The sequence below is a fragment of the Anas platyrhynchos genome, chromosome Z, assembly GCF_047663525.1.
Source record: "Anas platyrhynchos isolate ZD024472 breed Pekin duck chromosome Z, IASCAAS_PekinDuck_T2T, whole genome shotgun sequence".
In the NCBI taxonomy this organism is placed as follows: Eukaryota; Metazoa; Chordata; class Aves; order Anseriformes; family Anatidae; genus Anas; species Anas platyrhynchos.
This window is the reverse complement of record NC_092621.1, coordinates 83,630,772-83,651,644: the sequence shown is the minus strand read 5'-3', so window position 1 is coordinate 83,651,644 and position 20,873 is coordinate 83,630,772. Positions and strand designations below refer to the sequence as shown.

Below are 20,873 nucleotides of genomic sequence, written 5' to 3'. Positions count from 1 at the left end.
AATGTTTAAGACGCATTCATTTCAAACGAAATATTGTTCATGTTAAGAAAAATCCATGTAATCATTTAAACAACTAGCGCAATCTCTCTTTGTGTCTTACAAAGATAATTCTTTTTGTAAAGGTATTGTATTAATTTTTATGTACTTGTCCCCACTGTTTATCCATTAATTGCCAGAAACATGGCTGGTAGGGAAGACAGCTGCAAATATACAACCTGATGGTCTGTTTTAGAAATGTTCTTTTGTTCAAATAATTCAGTCACACAAAAGGACATCTTTAGTCATGTTTTTTTTTATGTGAGACAGAAATATGTTGTGGGCAAAATCTCAGTCCTTGAGATTAAGTAGTTTGGAAGGGAAAAAACAATGCGAGGAGACAAAAACAATGTGTAGGTGTACAAGCAAGTAGTATTGTACTGAAATGCACTGCCCTAGTCTTTTAGTATCTTTATTAGCTTAACTTAACATTTGTTTAACTGCTGTAGTAGTTCCTTAAACTAAACAGAATATGTATGTCCATGTGCCGGGGCTGGCAGGTAGCATGCTTAGGCATGGCACAGGGGTGGTCATGTCAACTGCACGGGTATTTATCAATATCCATGAGACAAAGGTGGAGATGGGGCTGGTCTGAGGAGCTGCTGTTACACCTCTGGCCTGACAGTTTCCTCACGCAGAATGTTCAGGCTGTTTGACAGCACAGAAGACGCTGCTTCAAATTCTCAGTTCCTTCACCTGAAACTCTGCAAGTTATGTGGAGGGGAAAAGTACCAAAAAAGCAAAAATACAACAGTCTGTCAGAGAGCTAAAGGGGAAATTAGTTATTTTTTCTTAAGAAAAACTTCCTTTGATTCATTTCCCTCCTTCCTCCTATTCTCTTCTCCTGCACCTCTTTCCTCTCTGTGAGTCAGCAATGTTCTTATCCCCAGACTAAAAAAGAAAAAATTCATGTTTGTGTTTACATTCTTGTCTTAATGATAAAATAATTGGCTTAGGTGACTCCTACCATGTCTGTCAATTTGGAAACAGTACCAAGCAAAAAGATACTGCAGATATTTAGGGACAAGATTTGTTCTGAAGGAAGGCTTTTAACTATTTACTCTCCAGCCCCATAGGGAGCAACTGATGTTAAAAATAAATAAATAAATAAAATTATTTGTGGGTTTGTGCGGACCATTGTGATGGTCCCAAGCAGATTTTTACACACACACACGCACAAAAAAAAAAAAAAAAACTTTCCTGGAGATGGCAACTGAGAGCCACTGAGAAACTGATTCTGTCTGATTTTTTCTTCTTTTCTGTTTCCTTTCCTGCACTTTACCAGAAGACAGTTGGGTGGTGTTGACAGTACATGCCAGACTCCAGCAGAAGTAATAACAGGGAAATCCAAATTGGAACAACAGGCTGACAAAGTTGTCTTACCGTGGCTGACAAGCAGATACTTTAACCAGGGAGATGTTGCTGTAATAACATTTGAGACTTAATTAATTTAGCCTGAGATCTGGTTGTTACTTTATAAACAGCAAGCCCCTTTAAGTTATAAAGTTGGGGAGGTGTTTGGCAGAAGAATTTTCCATCCCCTGGCTGTCATAACAAAAAGCCAAGGAGCTAGGGAGGGCATTCAAAAAATAAAATGGAGCACAACAAATTTACGGCAGAAGATATTCAGAGTAGAAAATGAGTGAGCCCGTGTCATGTGTTGCAGATTTAGCAAGGGGCGTAAGATTTGCTGCTTCATTAGCTGGCTGATGGAGCTACAGGAAAGCACTGGGCCTGCTGCTTTGGGGTGCAGGCGGAAGGCCAGCTGGATTCAGAGAGGCTCGCTTGCCAGCCCTGCGGCTATCGCAGCGGCCTCAGCACCACACCACACTCACAGCGTGTTGTGAGCAGCTTCAAAGCTTCAGGTTTGGTCGCTGATAGAGATCCCGTATCGACAGGAGACATGATGCTGGCCTGCTCCTGCGTGAGCCTTTGCTCTGAAGGGGCTCTCCCCTGCTCACGTTCTGTTTGTAGCAGCCTCTCTCTCTGTTTATTTCCTCACAGATCTTCAGCCCAACTTGCCGTGTTTGATATTCATGTTTAAATGCAAATCTACGACATTTCACCTGCAATGAGAGTCTTAAAAATGCATATTCTTTTTACATCTGTGGGGTCCTGACATGGCAATGCGCTGAGGGCCTCCTGCAAAGATCTGCATTTGCCAGAATGGAAATATATTACTGGGTCAGTGGTGCTGCAATGCAGCTAAGACCACTGACACCTTTTGATTTCACTCCATGATTTCCAGACATTGTTTGCCTACTAAAATATTGTAAATGAGGGCCGGAGTCAGGTTCTGTGGCCAAAAGGGTGGAAAAAAGGGATCTGGCTTCCTTGGTTGGTTTGTTCCTCAGAGGTGGTATGATGAACTTTGCATACAGCAAGAGAGCATAGATTTGGGTTTGATTTGTTTTTTTTTAAGTTAAGAAGTAGCTCTTGGTTATTGATCAGGAACTGTATTAGCTGAACATATAGCTGTGGAAAACTTCCTCTGGCTTGGAGCTGCTTCGTTCTTTCTGTTGTGTGCAATAAAGCTGGATATAAAGAGGAAAAGTAACTCCCACATACTGCCCAGGGGAAGGTTAGGATCCATGTTCCCTCCATTCTCACATATATATAGCATAGCTCTGAATTTTATTTCCTGACCACCATCACCAGGGAAAGCCCAGCTTATGTCTGAAGTGGGAAAAGTGGGACACAGTCTGAAGCCGTCTTGGATTGTAATTGCGGTGGGACCTGGGGAGAACACGGGCCCAGGGGAGGAGCCAAAACACGAAACGCAAAAAAAAAAAAAATAAGTTAACTGCTGATGTTGGCAACAGCCAGAGCTAAAATCCAGTTTGTTCTCAGCCATCCTGTTGCTGATTGACAGGATTATGTGTGCACTGCAGGAGCACGGGGCGTCGCGTGTGGGCTCTGAGGCACACCAGGCCGGGATGTACTCATGCAGTCTTCCCTACTTGAAGTAAAACACGGCTACTCACCGAAACATCTTGGGGGTGTTACCTTTAGAGCAGATTGAATCTTGGCATCTTGATAGGAAACAAAAAACACTTTTGGAATATAATCTGGCATTCATCCAGTTTCTGCCAGTGAACTCTCCAGCTCCAGGAAACCTAAGGAGTCATCTGTTTTCCCCTCTACTGCTATATATCATTTTGCTTTGAAAGAAGATTTTTCAGGAGTTGTCTATGTATAGCTCGTTGCTAAAAATAATCTTGTTTTCCCTTCCCTCATAACCGATGGATTTCCCATTTACCTGATGCCTTTCCCAGACTCCTTTTTCTGAGTGGAACACCTGGCCAGATATTGTCAGTCTTGAATTCACTAAAATTTGTAGTTTTAAGCTGAGAACAGAACCTAATCTCAAGACCTGCGTTGTAGCAAAGTGTGTGTATCAGTGCTTCCTTCCAAAAGAGCTCTTGATCCCCTTTGCATTGATAGTGACAATTTAATTGTTTTTTTTTACTCTGCCAAATATATTTTTGTTTTACATCTTTTATTTGACTATTAGGTATGCCAGATATTAGATGTTTCGTGTAATATGTACTCATTTGCTAGGTCTGTCAAGATTGTGCTTTGCTGATAAATTGTCAGGAGTTTTGGAGGTGGGACTAGTCTATAACTTAATACAACATGGATTTAACTGCAATACATAAGACTTCTAGTCTTCCTTACTGTAGCTGACTGTAAACACATAACAGCTTTATTATTAAGGCTTCATAAGCAATATTGGGAACACTTCCATCACTGACCCACTTCACAAATAAAATAGGCACAAGAAATTACACAGCATCACCTCAAATAGATCTGGGAATAAGACTGAGATCTGTAATATGAAAAATTCAACCTTAAGTCACTTTGCCATATTGCTTTCAGAAGGTATGTACCAAATAATAACCTTGGCTATGCTATTTATATCTACAGCTCTACACCTGACCCGACTGAGCTAGTGTGATACCTGGTATCTACTTCTGTCTCAAAATCAGCCATTACCTCCTGCCAGAGTATATATCTTGCTCCCTTCTTACAAGTTGCCCTTCAAAAGATAATACAGTCTTTTTATTTCCCCACTTATTCCTATGAGATAAGTGGAAGGAGGCTTGTGTTTTTGCATCCAAAAGCTCTTGGTTTAATCCCTGCTAAGGTCATAAGGAAAAACACAAGGTGACGGTATCTGAATGCATATGAGCACAACTGTTGAAGAAAATAACTTAATTCACCAATAACGCATTTGCGTCATTTTAGTGTTCAACCTTTGCGAATTCAATGTTCTGTGTTTCCATAGAGCTACAGCAGACTTTGGTGACCATAAACTTGTTCTGCTGCCTACACAGCTGACAAGTCCTGCTGGGTTTTGTTGTTTAAATGTGGCAAAATATAAAAATAAAACCTGTACAGAGACCATAAAGGAAGGGAGGAGTGAAACATGTCCTCCATTGAACCTTTCAAGCCCAAAGCATTAGTCGTCTGCATTTTATTTTCCCCTCTAACCATTCCTTTTTCTCACATAGTCTCCTTTCTACTTAACTCAGGATGCAGCAAATAAAATAACTTTCTTGATCTAGTGTTCTTTCTTCCAAGTGCTCTTAGCAGGACGTACTCAACTGAGTTTTAGATGCATGTTGTCAGACTGAAGATTTGTTACAAACTGGCCTCCACCCTTCTCTGCTTCTGTGTCTTCTCCCCATCTGCTTTGCCCCTGAGGTTTTCTTGATTTCGTTACCTTCATCTGCTGTCTTTTGCAGCCTGTTTTCATCTCCTTTCATATAGCTGGACTAGCCTCAGCATAAAAGGCACTTGGAAGGACTTGCTGTCCTTCCTAAAAATACGTGTATTTATGAGTGCTGCAAAAGCCAGCCCATATTGGTGTATGTGTATTTGTATATACGTGGCATGCAAATTAGTGGTAGCCATTCTGTAAGGAATTATACGATGTCCTTTTTATCCTCGGGTCACCTCTTAGGAGGTATTTCTGAAATACCTGTGCAAGAGTGCTCTCAACCGTGCGGTTAAAAAGGTAAAAAAGAATTTCTGATGGATGGGACAGTTACTGGAATTTCTCCATTAAACATTAAATTTTGTTGCATGGCCTGAGCTAGATACTTTGAAGTCTTGTTTGCAAACATTCATGCTGCAGGAAAACAATATGATATCTTTCCTTCCACTTTTTTCCTGTTTTTGGTTTCTGTCCTTTCCTTACATTCCTCCTCTTCTCTGGTCAAAATACTGTAACAGCTGTCTCTGGGGAACAAATCACATGCTGGCTGTTTTTTTGGCTTCTATTCCAGCTTTCTTGCCCTTGAAGCTTCTTAGACCTTTTCCTGAGGCTTTGGAACTGCTCTACATCGTATGGTTTCATTATTTTCCATCATAATGAAACAATTATTGTCTTAAATAAGGCATATATTTGCAAAAGGAGTGAGGAATGTACAGCAGGTGATAAGCATAATTTAGTACTTGTAGGGGTACTGTTGGGGAAGGAAAAAGAGATGGGAATGTTAGAACACTGCTACACCAATACAGGAGATGATGCAGTAGAATGGGCAAAAGAAACTTGATTTCACTTTATTTTATTTTTTTTAATTTGAGGATTATGAAAGGAAGGAAAATGTATGAAGAAGAGTAAAGTAGATATGCAAGTACAGAGAAAATGGGAGTGCCATGATGGGAAGACATGAAGAGAAACATCAGAGCTGTGAGGGAGAATAGGAAGGCAGGAGGAAGCAGGTATTCTTAGGCAAACCTAAATGCATAGCTCTGGGTTGCTGAGTTTTTTAAAGGACTGAAGAGTTGTTTTTAACTCCACTGGTATTAAAGCAAATGAGAGAGTTCCTCCTGACTTACTCTGTACCTAATTAGGCCACAGCTTCAAAAATCATACCTTGGCAGTAATATGGATTAAGATCTTCCCTGTTCATTTGTCTTCAACACTCACCACCCTTGCGTAGTGTTTTGTACAGATACATACATGTGCATTTATATATATGTGTATATATATATTTCTATATATATATATATAAATAAATTTCTTTTTGAAAGTCTTACTTCCTAGTCAAAGAATGTTTCCAGTGAAATACATCTAATTTTTACTTGTCCATTATCTAGGAATTCTGCAAAATATGTTGCTAGTGTGAGTCTAGTTATGATAATCACGAACTGTATACCAGCAGGGAACATACTATATCTGGTAGCTGCTCATTTCAGACCTTCAAACATATGATTTTCTTTTAAAAGAGCACAGGTTTCTTGTACAGAAAATCTATTGTACAGAAAATATCCATGTTAGCCAGTTGCCACTGAAAATGGGCTGTTTTGGTGAAAAACTGCTACTTCTCTAGGTTATAGTTTTATATGGTTTTGCTTACATTATATGTTATTTTTAATTCAACAATTTTCAGAAGAGCTGGGGGAGGTGCAAGAGTTTATCTGCCCCAGATCTCACCACAGCATTGAGAAGAGCTGTGCACAACTGTAAAGGTCCTGCTCATATGGAAAGATCACCTGCACAAGGAGTGGAAACAGGAGGTCTGAGCCCTCTTCACATCCCTGCCTCTAAGCTAGCGTGCAGTTCTGTTCTCCCATATTTAACACATGTACTGTGCTTGTTTACAGTAGCTCATCTAGCTAGAAGGAGAAGTTGTTTTGCTGTGATAATTGGTAATTATAGAAACCACCTTCAAGTAAATTGTTGAAAAGCTATTCAGTTGTATGGCACATTTCCCTATGTGTATGCATTTCACTTTCCACTTATTGCAAAAATATGATTCTAACAAACTCCTTGATTTGAAAAACAGTGCCTTTTGAGGGAGCTGTCGCCTGAGCTTGGAACTAATTTGATTTTCTTTACTTGATTTTTTGGAGTTTCGATGAATCAGAAGTTGAGGATAGGATCTGAGCCGCCCTGCCCTAATAAATAAATACTAGTTCAAGGTCTTGAGCTCCTGCCCCATCTGCAACTTTCCAGCAACAGGTTACTTTAAAAAAAAAAAAAAAAATCTGTAAATTTTGGCATCAAAACAGGAAATATGTGAACCTGTCACAGTAAGCAGTCTCAAAGGGCAAGCTGCTTTGCAGGAGCTAATTAACCTTAGGAAATAATTACCCAAATATGCAAATGTTGTTTAGATAATTCCATGTGTTATCAACTCAGGTAGTCCATCATAACTGCAGACCTTGCAGTGTCTAGGTGTTAGAATCTGGCATAGTTGATAAGGCTTGGGTTGCTGCATCACTTCAGCTTGGTATTTAACAATTAATGACTGTAATATTACATTAGTAAATTCAACCTGGTTTTTTTGAAAGCGACAGAACGTAACACTGTATTCACTGTATGCACACTGCTTATCTGTGTATTCCTAATGGCTCGAGTCATTAAAATGTTATATACCTTTCAACTCTTAACGCTAGCAGTATTGGAAGAAATGACAGACTGAAATCTGCAGTCTGTTTCCCTGCTTCTGTGCACAATGGATTGCCAGAGAATTTACCCACAATCATTTGTGTTTTGTTTTGTTTTGTTTTTTTTCTTTCCATGGGCTTCTAAACTGTTACAGGGAGAATTTTAAAACTGCAAAGCAAAAGTCTCAAAAATTTTGAATAAGATTAAGAGTAGCATCAGACAGCTTGAGCGCACGGCAGCCGGGAGGATCGGGGAGGGCAGTGCCACCTGCCAGCTCTTCTTGGAGAGAGGTCCCTCCGAAACGCAGCCCAGCTGGTGTAGGTTAGAGCAGCACAGGACTCCTCTAACCCCTGCCAGAGCTCGAGGCAAGGCCGAGCAGGTCAGGGAGCGGCGGCCTCTTCCCTGCCTCAATCTGTTGCTCCACGCGGCTCACGGCTGTGGCAGAGGTTCTGGCCCTGGGATATTAAATGACTTCATATACATGAGGAACATGAATTTATTAATCATTGTCATATTATTTTCATAGACTGGGCTGCTAAACTATCCGATTAAACTTTTGATATTAAAATGAAAAGCTCCATATTAACCATTTATGATCATTTTTTGAGTAATTGCTGTTTGGCTTTAGAAGTGATGACTTTTTTATACATAGTTAATAGGTAGTGTTTAAAAAATTCTGCAAAAACAAAAGGGCCCTTTATCAGTAGAAAAAGGAATGTGTTCTTAAAGCAGTATTTGTGATTATGCATTTCTACCACTTTAAAAAAGTTTTCATTCTATTCTATTTTCATTCTATTTCATTCTATATTCTATTCTATATCTTGATGATAATTTCTCATTGAAAAGGAGTATTTATGTGTGGCAAGAGCATTTTTTTAAGTATCTCCATACACCTATCATTAACTGAACTGGAACCTACTGTAAGCCTACTTATATTCTGTATTATTTTTATGGATGCCCCTTGTATAGCCAGTTTGAGAAAAGTGTGCCTCCTGTAGCACTCAGGAAGAGGAATGAATGTAACATAAGCAATCTAAAATACCTTTGGCAATGCTTCCCTGAAATTATTTTAACCACCTTTATCTCCAAGGTAATCTTCAACAGGATTTGCTACATGCAGGTATGACAGGTGTTCGATATCTGATAGTCTCCATAGTGTTGGTAGTCAACGATGGCAGACGAGGTATATTCATTCTATTTTTATCAGTAAAAAAACTGAAATATAATAGTTATTATGAAAAAGACATGGACTTCTTTTCACTTATCAATGAATTAAAGGGTAAATCTTATCTGATAGTATTCCATTCAATGGAATATTGAATATAACGGAGCCACATACGATATTTCATGGTAGGAGCACATGCAAAGGTTATTTATACCCTTCGTGCTCCAAGCTTTTGCTTGGAGCAAGATGAAGCTCAGGTGTGTTAGTCGAGTCAGGAAGGTACCCGATCTGCAGCAAGATGACAGTTGCTTGTTTCCAGGTTACTTTGCATTGGTTAAGAATAACATGGAGACCTTTTTCTAATAGACCATTTTCTAATTCCTAATATCTTTTGGCTTTTGTATCCAACTATATGTACCGGGGATAGATTTTCAGTGGGATGAAGACCCACTGCCATGACTTCCACACCTCTGAAAAATCAAAACACTTATTTAGACATAGAATTACTGGTTGCAGATGACTGACTTCCAGCAGCTGGAAATCTAAGTTCAGCTTTCCTAGCACCTTTCTATCTCAATCTGTTTCACAAATGAGAATGCATTAAGCCTCAGCTGCCTTCGGAGGTACATAGCATGATTTCTCCATTCCTTTTTGTACAATCATATAGATAATTATGTAAAGCATGACCAAGAGGCCTCACTTTATCAAATAATTTAACAAGGTGGTATATAAGTGCATTGTATTTAGCTGCAGTGAAAAGAAGGAAAGCAACAGCTGCCTGAAACTGTCACCTTTCATATTGAAACTGCAGTATTCAGCCTCATAATTTAACTGAGGCCAGACAGACGTGGTTAATCCCCAGGTCCTAATGGACCCAACGCAATTCAAAATCCTAAAGAGACCTGCAGTATTCTGCAGTCTGCTGTGCCCACTTACGTGGCCAGCTGTTTCTTGTATGGACGCGGCACTGGTTTATTCTCCATCCAAGTTGTTTAAAATACTGGCTTGCTACAAGGAGAAAAATAAGCAGACACTATGGAGAAAGGGCTTTTCTTTTAAACATACACTACTCCTCTGAACTCCGTCTCTCACATACGTGTTTTCCTTACCTTGTGTAGAGTTTAGCAGAGTAAGTGCAGCAATACAGTTTATCCTGCCATTTCATTTCATTTATTTATTTATTTATTTTTCACTAGTAACAAAGGAAACTGTAGTTACGGTCTATATGTAAGTTGTTCTAGTTCATTTCTTTCTGCTTTTATAAAATCCTATTGAGTCTTTGTACCGGACTGTGAAGCTGTGCAGTTAATGATCTGGTTTACTAGACCACTGGTTATGCTTTAATTGGTGGAAGCTTTTTTGGGCTGAATTTCTGAATCCTTCAGAAGCTTCTTGCTGTTGTCGTAGTCTTGTGGAAATCCAAGGATTGTGTGCTTTTCCCAAAAGCAGAATGTAGAAATAAATAGAAATTACCTGAAAATAATAAATAGAGGATACCTGAAAACACAGTGTTATCTACAAACAGCCTCTCTTTTTGTCAGAATGTTAAAGCAGGGTTAGATACCTACACAAACATTGCTGTTACAGGAAATAATTGTAACATTAATATTTACAAAACAAATATCTCAGCATATTTAACTGAAGTAAATATTTGAGTTAAACTACTCATTTAGAAATGTTCCCTGTGTTTTAATGTTCCTTTTTCCTACGTATCGTAATTAGAACGCATCACTTTTCCTTAAGAAACTCCTGTTTGAGGTGTTCTTCAGCTTTATCTTAATAACTAGTCTGTCAATCGTATTTTCCTTATGAAATTTCTTTTGAAAAACTTACGTCTTCCCTCACAAAGGAGGGGTCTTTACCTCCTTTACTTGTCTTTACAATCATATTTCAAAATGTGGTTTGGAAGAAAATAAGCCATTTTTCATATTGAGGTGATTTACAGTAGTTAATGCATATTTATTTAAAACTATGTTCTGTCATATTCAATCAAGTACAGAATCTGTCGAGGATTAAGATGAATATCTTCAGTGCTTCTTGGCAAATATGATAAATATATTTTAATTGCTGCAACCTTAGAAAAATGCAATTTTAAAACACATGATTGTTTCAAAAGTTGTGGGTTCAGATCCATAAAGATTTGTAGCCATTTCACTCTTATTTAGGATAGGAAACCAGACATGAGAACAGCAGTAAAACCTAAATCTAGTTACTTAGTTGTCTGACTTCTCATTCATACTAGACAACCGTAAGAGATTAAATTCCCAAAATTGTGTTTTAGAATGGAACTAAAACCTAAGTCACTTCAGTGCTCTTGATGAAGTTGCAGCAATTCATCCTATATAATTATCACTTTGATTTCTGTTGGATTTTTCTGGTTTATACTTAATTTCCGCCAAGAAAATGAGGCTTATATGTCTGTGTCTTCTACTGATATGAAGGTGCTGATGTAGCAGAGCAAAAGGGAAAAGGATGCAGATTTTAGGAAATCACATGACTTTCACTGATCAGCTCTTTCTGGCACAAATGTTCTACAGCTGGAAGGAGCCAGCAGCATCATGCCACAGAGGTGTGAAATCCTGGTGGGAGACAGGAACTAACAGAGCAGCCTAGTCTTGTCACCTGAGACCAGACAAATTTGCTGTGATGTCGTAGGCAGCCGAAAAAGTAAAATATGGATGAGTACAGGGCTTTCTGATAGTCTCAAAGGTAGAGATGCGAGTGCACAACCCCAGATGTTTGAGGACAGTACACTAAAATCAGTGTAAATCACTATAGTGCCTTCAGTGGCTCTCCGTTTGAATGGATCTCACAGTTCAATAATAAAAAAACACACTCCCCTAACTACCAGGGACTCCAAAGCAACAGCTAATATGTAAGCAGTCAGGAGGTGGTTTATCTGCCCTATGTCTCATAGTCTACAGTTGCAAAATAAATAAAACTAGCTTTTAAAAGAGTAGTTGCAAATACCATAGTTTTAATCTTTGGCAGATTTCCATTGGAGCATAATATGAAAAAAAAAATCTAAAGACTGAAATCATATTTATATTGTTCCTACTCATTTTTATTTGTTTATCAGACTAAGACTTAACTACTTTAAACAAACCATCAGTGAGCAAATATTTGACAAAGAGTTGTCAAAAGAATGAAAACCAGAGCAGTGGCTCATAATTTCTTTGAATGCCTCTGTTTAGCTGAATTGCCATCATGGTATTTAGACAAAATTTTGCAGATGCATAATTTTCGTTGTATTTATTAAAATAAGCAACAATAAAACAACTGTTTTACCATATTTAGAATGCAATCTTAAATTTCTTTTATTTAGACAAATCAATTTACTCATTTTTTGTCACTAGAGTATATTAATTTGAGGCTTGTTTTACCAACACATTTTAACATATAGGAACATGTAACTTTTAGACAGAATTGCCAGTTTCTAAGAGGTAATTGTCACAAATGTAATTTTTTTCTGCAGGATAATGGATCTCCTGAAGAACATGCAGTTTATGTTTGGGACCATTTTATTTCCCAGTCAGCAGCAGAGAACGTGTTTTTTGTTGCTCACAGTTATGGTGGACTTGCGTTTGTACAGTTGGTAAGTGTGACTTTCCATTGCCTTCTTTCCTGAAGTCTTTCACAGATTTTCAAAATTCTTTGTGATCACCTTCTTCAAGCAGAAATTTAGGACTAACTTTGACCAGTGGTCAGATACAGATCTGTGAGGATTTCTCTGAAACTGGAAGGTCACTGTATTTTTCTCTCTTGCTGAGTTCCACAGTATGGTTCCACATGTCCACTAACCCAAAAGACTGTGGGAAAACAAAACTCATTGGATTCTCTTTTCTCAGACTGTGTAAAAAAGGGAGCACTCACCCAGTTTCTGGTCTGCGGGTAGAAATGCTGGAGGTCAAGCCTGAGAATGAGTAAGAATAATTTTAAATCTAAGTTGTCTCTAACACCTGCACATTTTTGTATGTAGATTGGGTCTGAATTTGAGAGGAGATTTGTGGTTTACCCAGTTTTGTAGTTTTTTCCACAAATGTGTGCAGAATTTGCCTGAACGACTTTTTTTCAGTTCAGGTAACTCTGGATACACCCCGCTGTGATTTGAGCTAGGCTCAACTCTGGTCAGTGAAGATCTTCCCTTCTCTTAATTTTGGGGCTACTGAAGATCAAGTTAGTCAATCTTTTTGGCCTTCTAGAAGGCAAATTTGTTCATTTTACTAGTATACAAAGTATTTGCCTGTTCAATTTATAATGCTTTTATAGAAGACTATAGCTATAGTGTTCTCATTCGGTTGTAAAATGCTGGTGTAATCAGGATATGTTTTTCTGAAGAAAACTAAAATAGAAAAAAAGAAAGCTCTATTTGTTGTGGAAAATGCATCAAAGAAGTTTTACAGACAAGAATCAGCTGACATGTATGTAGTTTTGTCTAAAATATTAGTTTAGTCTACCTTAAAGTTAGTAAAAGTGTTTCCTACCTGGATGGAAGAGCAATGCCTTAGTTAAGTAAAAGTATGCATAAGCATTTAGGCTTTATTCTTGTGGTGCTCTAAGTAGCTTTAGGTAAGAAGAATCCAGAACGGTAATACTAGTATTAGTCTAAAAACTTTAGATTTTTATTAACTCTTTTGATTTATTGAAATTAAGGACATTATTTTCCCTGTGCTTCCTGAAGAGTATTTTTAAAACATGTATAATACATATAGTTTTGAAACTTGAGAACAGTTCAGAACAGATCTGTCTGATCATTTTCCACAGGTATTTTATTACCACGTCAATAAGTTGTCTAAAAAGTAATTTTTAAAGAGACCAGACCAGTGAAGATTAGTAATTCCTTCCATAACCACAACTCTGGCAACAAATAGTTTATAAACTGGTTGCATTGTTGTGTGACTGTTGCTCCTCATATTCAACGAAGGGTAGGGGAGTATCTGTTCTGTCGTCTTCTCCATCTTAAGCTGTGATTTTCATCCGCTACGTGTTTCAACCTAGGTTGTTGTGGTATGCCTTGTATTTCAAAGACAAAATGTTAGCAGAATTTTTGTAGACTTTGTAAAACCGTGTTGTTTGGGTCCCTGGCCACCTACTGATAAACTCACTTAACATAAGGCAGAAATAAAAAACAACTGGAGACCTTTCTCACCGTTTCCCAAACAAAGCGCTTATTTGAAGGCAGCTTGGAGAGCTGGCGGGTAGAGTTTTTCCATCAGATTTCAGTCAATGGCTTGAGGTGGCATGGGTAACAGATGACCAACATGTCATTCCCATTTTGCCTGTTTCTCTTGTCACACTGGTGGATATTTCTTCACTTTTGTTCTACTTTAATACGAAGCACACAGATGTTTCAGAACAAGACTTGACTTCTGACCTTGGGGCTTCTAGGGTCAGGGTGCTCAGGGCCTGTGAAATTATCACAAGCTGAGCTAAAGTTTTTATCCATCACAGGAAGTAACCAGTAAGTAAGAAGTTAAAAAGGAGCTTTGTCAGAGAGACAAGATGGTCTCAGTAAGGGTCAGCTTCTGTAGTCTGCTATCTCTGCAGGAGATGCATGCCTGAGAGGAAGAATATAATATATAACCATTGGCACATCACATATCTGTCATGCAAAACTAGATCTGAGAAGTATATTTAATGTACCCTGATTGTTTTTTAAAAAAAAAAAATCAAAGGATATTAACACCTGGTTCTGGTAGAAGTAGTTTGAAGTCTGAGTTCCACTGAAAGCAGTTTAATAAAATAGTGCGTACACTGAAGCAGGCATGAGATGTAAGTGAAATAAATCTTGAAGTATTTTATTAGGGTGTTAGTTTGTAAAATTTTATGTTGTATTCTTTCCTTTCTCCTCAACTTTATATCCATATGGCATTTAGTAATTGCAAAGAGCTGAAAAAAAGATAAAAAGAAAGAAAGAAAAAGAAGCAGCAGCTGATGGGCATAGTGTCTTACCACAAATGCATATTTGATCACTTTCTCTCGTGGTATGTTGGGTGGTAGATGATGAGGGTGATATAGCAGCTACACCATAGAGGTGCCCCTACACTTGCTACACAAGGATTTGGGGTCAATCGCTTCATAGAAGTGTAGGTTACAGTAGTCACAGAGACCCTTTGCACAGCTGCTTCTTCTGACTCCGTTCCTCTTACAGGGGAGTAGTGTGAAGCATATGGCTTTAATTTGGAGTGGAGGTTTCTGCCTGGGCCCTTTGCATTTGATTGTGCCCGCAGGGGAAAAGAAAACAAGCAAAGAAGTCAAAAAACACTTGGGTTTTCAGTGAATATCTTTTGAATTCATTTTGTGCACTCAGTGCTGCTAGAGCTGTCCCAATTGTTTGCAATCATCTTAATCACCAGAGATTTCTGGTTCATCATTTCTTCATGGTGCAAGGCACTGGACACAAACCTGGCACGTTCGTGTTAAGCAGAGAAGAAAACTGATACTAAGCAATGACTTGTTCGTGGCTGTAGCATCAACGTAGCAGCTGTGAAGTTGGTACAAAAGGAGAAGCATTTTATGTTTATTCCTTGCAAGTCTTTGGTGGGCAAACCTCGCCTCAGCTCTGTATTTGACCTCACGACAAAAACCAAGCTATGTCTTGTAGTCCCTTACTAAACTGGCCAATAACACTTGACTACAATTTTCAGATGCATGCCACAACATCTAACATTTTAATTGGCATTTGCAGCTTTTCTGGCTGCATTTTTACATGTTTGTGGCTGTGTGATGTTAAGAAAAACAGGGCAAATCTGTAACATCATACTTGAATGCACAGAAACTGTTATCCAGTTACTGCTATGTAAGAACACATTTTCTGTACCTTACTGAGTCGTAGATTACTAGGGAAATAATTGAAAGTGATTGAACATGTGTGGGAACTAAAGTTCCACCAATAAATGTAATTAGTTATATTGTTTATAGCTTGAATTACAAATGCTAATCATAAACCATATGCTAAAATGTATCTTAATATTTAGTAATTAAAACTTTGTGTAACTGTGGTTTGAAATTAAATGTGCATCTAATAATATCTAAACATAAATTACTTTTTAAATATACAACACTAAAAATAGTTGTTGGGTCACTGTGTTCTGCTAATTACTGATTTTGAAAATCTCAAAACATGATTCATGAACACATCTCATCTTCTTACTTCTGTTATCCCTTACCCAGTGTAGGGAGGGATTTATTTTCAGAAGCAGCTTGCTGTAGTTGATGGTAAATTGTGGAACTTTCCCAACTCCCAGCTTATAATAATTTTATGAAATTTAACAGAAAGTGAGAATTTCAAGTTGATGGAGTCAATTTTATATTTAGTTTACAGAAAATAAGTTTCTGGTACAACGCCTCCTTTGAGTTTTTCTGCCAAATTTTGTGGGTTTACAATTATTTTGCTTTAAAAAAGAACGTTTTCCCTTGTCATTGCCTGCATGAAAGACCCTCGCAGAAGGAGAAGTGATATCTTGTGCACCACTGCTTACCTGAGTCCTGTGACCATCCACTGCAGATCTAATTACAATATCGGGGACTGCCTGCCTGTAGAGGTGGAAAGAAAGGCTGGTCCTTGGATGCAGGGTGACATTTAAAACCATCCATGCCCATGATTATAAAAGACACTCATGACAACTACTCATTTCAGAGTCATGAGAATTGTTAAATCTAAGCTTTCAAAATTGTCAGTTGGGTATTCAGTATCATGAGATTTAAAAAAAAAAAAAAAAAAAAAGATTTTTTGGAATATTTCTCTTCTTTGCCTTATATAATCCTGAGACCTTGGGCTTTGCCTTTTAATGGGTTTCATAATGAACCAAAAGTGTACCTTTTTTGTATACCAGGAACTCTATCATTGCAGTTAAATATCTCTGAGAAAACACCTAATATCACGGGAATCATGACAAAATTGTGAGAATTGACAGTGGTATCTCCAGCTTACAGCATTCACTTTAAAAATACAAAGTGTATGGGGGAATGTGATATAATTAAAGAAGAAGAAGGAAAGTAGGCTCATTGTCTTTGAATAAATGAGAGACTATTCATTATCGTCTTTGCTGGCTAAAATGTTGGACATATATGTTGGCAATTTGCACAGAGGTGTAGATAAAATTGTGCATGTGTGTGTGTATTTTTAAGCAGCTTCGTTAAAATGAGTGCCCTTAAAACATGCTTTTCAAATTACTGGACCCACCGTAGTGTGCTAATTCCATCAAAATCAGCCAATTTTGTCCATTTAAAACAATTTTAGCCCCATCATTTTGAGATGTGCTCTTCAATACACTGCCACTTTGTTTTGTTGCATTGTGCTGAGTACAGCAAGGACCTAACCCTGGCTAGAGATAATAGATGTCGTAATGATAACGATGATAAACGGACACCTGCTGAACTACCTCAAGCCTCTGCGGCTGCACCACTATTCTGGCACAGGCAAAATGATGTTTAAGAACCTTAATGATTTGGCTGTGAACCTGTCATTAGCTTTTCATTAATTTGATTTTCTGAAATTTCAGATTGAATCATTTGTTATATTTAGTTTAGTTTTTGTATATAAATGTATTTATTTATTCATTTATTTACCGTGTTTTATGTGGCTCAAGAACTGGTAAGCATCGATTGGGTATTGTGTATGTGCAACTCTTAATTCCCCTGTCTGACCTATTAAATTGAAATGGATCTCCTGATATGTGGCAGGAATAACACATGATCTGTGATGGCTGTAAGAGGCACGGGAGAGAGAAGAACAGAGATGAGGAGCAAAACTTCTTGGTGACCAAGATCTATAGCGGAGGAAGGAAAACAAAATGTCTCTGTAGTTTAACGCTCTGTAGTTCAACTTCAAATTGAAAAGAAAAGAAAAGAAAAGAAAAGAAAAGAAAAGAAAAGAAAAGAAAAGAAAAGAAAAGAAAAGAAAAGAAAAGAAAAGAAAAGAAAAGAAAAGAAAAGAAAAGAAAAGAAAAGAAAAGAAAAGAAAAGAAAAGAAAAGAAAAGAAAAGAAAAGAAAAGAAAAGAAAAGAAAAGAAAAAAGAAAAACAGAGATTCTTTAAATGTTGAACGTCAACTGAAATTAAGGAAAGCAGTATGGGGCCCTGTCTTGTGGGTTTGTGAGGACTTGGGTTGTATGTCCAGTGTTTAGGCAGATCATTTCACGCAACTGTACCTGCCTTAGGTCTCATCTTTTTGTCTTGTCCACTTTAGTTATGAACTTTATGGGTCAGGTCAGCCTTTCTTAGGACACCCCAAAACTAAGTCTTAAACTAAAATAAGTATCTTGAGTTATTTTTATTGAGTTATTTTAGCTATACTCTGTTGTGCTTCATGGAGAAGTGTTTGTCCATCTGAAAGGGGAAAACAAGAAACAGTCTGGGTTGTGTACAAAGAGTTAGACAAGACTAGGGCTACTCCCAGAGTCACTGAGGCTTGGCCTTGAGGCTTTTTTGTTGTTTGTTTGTTTGTTTGTTTGTTTGCGTTATGACACTGGCATAAAAAAATAAGTATGCACTAATGAAATTGGCTCATCACATAAGTTAGTGAAGTCACCATTGGTATTCAGGAGCAGAATTTCTATAGTAATAGAAATTAAAGGAAATAATGCAAACTTGGAGATATATTTACTGGCTCGTCATCTGAATTTGTAAATAAACTGTGGTTGCACCAATGGGAAAAATGAGCAAAAAATGGGAAGCCCTTGGAGCTGTGATTTGATCAGCAATAGCTGTAAGTGAATGACCAGATAAAGCAATAAAAGAGGCAAATGTGATCCTGTGATTTGTTTGCTGTTTCTGTCAGAGGAAGAGAAATATTAATGCTGGCCAGCATGCTGGTGAGATTTATCTTAGATAATGTGAGACAATCCCAATTGCCCGTGTTCGGAAAGATTAATTCCGGATGGAAGACATGGAGGGAAGAAGTGTCAGGATGCTCAGAGCGATGGAGAGCCCGTTTTATGGGAAAAGAGGAAGAATATGTTCATGTGTAGTGGTGCAATGCCACATGGAGATGTCCTACCTGCCTTGAACACTGGGATCAACACAGTCATAGAAACATCCTCTGGGCTTATCAGTCTTAGTAAGAATGGTGTGATTTACTAATGCACTTATATTAACTTTGATAGCTTCTGCAAAAAGTAGGTTCAGTGTCTGTTCTGTATTGTGCTACCAAAGGAGACTTTAAAAAAGCATGGCTTGTTTAGCCTAGCGAAGGAAAGCTTAGAGGGATTGATAGCACTCTGTAAATATATCAGGAGAGTAAACAGGAGGGAGGGAGAGACATTTAAGCCAAAGAACAATGTTGGCACAGGAACAAATGGATTAAAAGTGGCCATGAATAAATTTAGGGTAGAATTAGGTCTCTCACCATTAGATCAGGAAGGTCTATTTGGGAACAAGAGGACTGGGACAAAACTCCTACCCAGCTTGACCCACATAGGACAAGAATTGTGAGAGTAATTGGCTGGGACAGCAGGGCCTTGGTCTGACCCAGGAGTCTATGTTCCTGTGAAAGCAAGTGTGTGCAGGTGGGTATTTTTAGCTGCAAACAATTGGACCTATTTTGGATTAATTTTCCCAGAGACTCTCTCTGACTCCAGGCTCACTGCGTGGCCAAATTTCCCGTTTCAAACTCTGGAAGCTCTGAGTTTGGTCTAAAACCAGATCAACCCCATAAACACCACTGTTTACAAACAAAAAATTTTGTCTCCTCACCTGTTTTTGGAAGTAGACTTATTTCTGGCACTGATTTTTTAAATGTGTAAATTTCAGCCTGCAGCAGGGACTGCAGATTCACTTGTCAGTGGTTAACAGTAGTGAGCAAGTGGAATGACAGATCTATCAAAAAGTATTGAAGTATCACTGCCTGCTTTATTGATGGCAACTTCTTATGATGTTTGGTTGCTACTGATATATACATACAAATATGTGTATGTATATATATTTTTATATATTTTTTTCTCATTTTTTTATATATTTTTTTATATATTTTTATATATATTTTTATATATTTTTTATATATATATTTTTTTTCTCATTTTAACACAGAGCAGATAAACATTGTAGGTGACGGTTAAGTTCCCCTCTTTCAGCCTAAATAAGTAAATTGACAGCTCTGCGCTGGTATCGTTAGTTTACTTGGTACCATTTGTTATCCGTTTGCATCGTGGTAGCAATCACATACATGTAGTCACACCTTGTCCTGAAGAGCTTGCAGTCTAGAGAAAGGCTAACAGAAGAGGCAGAAGAATGATGAATGATTACCAAGTAGAGGCACACAGTTCACAGTGCTGTAGCTGCACGTCCTTTTCTGTCCTTTTTCCTGTTCTTTTTTGTTTGGTTGGTTGGTTGGTTTTGGTTGAGTTTAGGAATCCAGTGTAGGCATCCAGTTTCTTAGTTCATTCCTGACCCTCTCAGTCTTGGATGACAGTAGGGAATCGCTGTAAGGATCAACATCTCTCCCTTTCCCAAGAGCTGGCTGTCCTGCCACTTCCAGAGCAGGATTCAAGTTTTGAATATTCATCCCTACTCGTTACCTTACTCTGGATAACTTGCTCAGCCTCATTACATTTTGCTTCCTCTTAATCATTTGCTAATTTAATAACTCGTGCTTCGCTCAGCTTAATCCATGGTCTGCAGGCTACCAGTACATGTGCCCCTTCCCTGCTTCTTCCAAAAGGAGAAGGGCAGTGTTTCATGGCCTGAAACGATACACTGAATGCTAATTGCCTGCACCACCCATCATTACTTTACATCTCATTGGCCTGTTCATATTAATTTTCTAGTTTGACACCAAAGTTAGAATGCTAATTATAAAATGAATGAAGAACTGGAGGTGGGTAAAAGTAAGAGTTACTTGGAAATCCGTTTACTTGGAAGTACATGTTTATGTCCTCTGTAATTTGGAGGTCAAAGGCAAAGCACTCTCTGTGTTTCCCTGCAGTGACTTTTTTAGAGCCACATGATCTCAGTAGTTTTATATTTTCATAAATTCTTTGCATTATTTTAAATTCAGTGCACTACACAGTGAGCAGTTATTTTTAGATTCTGGTAAGAAAAGCTTTCTGATCTTCAGCAATTGTTCTTGTACTTGCATCCGCTTGTTTCTGTTGTAGCCCAATGATATATATAACTAGGTCTTCTTTTTTCTTTTTTCCTTTTTTTTTCTCCTTGTATTCCTTTCTGAATTCCATATTATTTGTCAACACTTTTCTAGTAGTTTGCTAAGAATTAAACTCTATGTTTTAAGTGTAGTTACTATAGTTAGCTCAAGGCAAACTTCAGCACCTTT

The 20,873-nt window shown here is 38.0% G+C and overlaps 1 protein-coding gene across 5 annotated transcripts in view; it reads left to right on the top strand.

Annotated features, from left to right (window-relative positions):
* Positions 1-20,873, top strand: part of ARB2A (ARB2 cotranscriptional regulator A) — a 251,607-nt gene that overhangs the window by 137,781 nt on the left and 92,953 nt on the right. For 4 of the 5 annotated variants that reach the window (XM_038170230.2, XM_038170229.2, XM_038170233.2 and 1 more), the window contains one exon: positions 12,079-12,198. The exons of the other annotated variant lie outside the window; for it this stretch is intronic. In XM_038170230.2, coding sequence (XP_038026158.1) covers positions 12,079-12,198 — 120 coding nt within the window. The remainder of the gene's footprint in view (positions 1-12,078; positions 12,199-20,873) is intronic. 5 annotated transcript variants of the gene reach the window in all.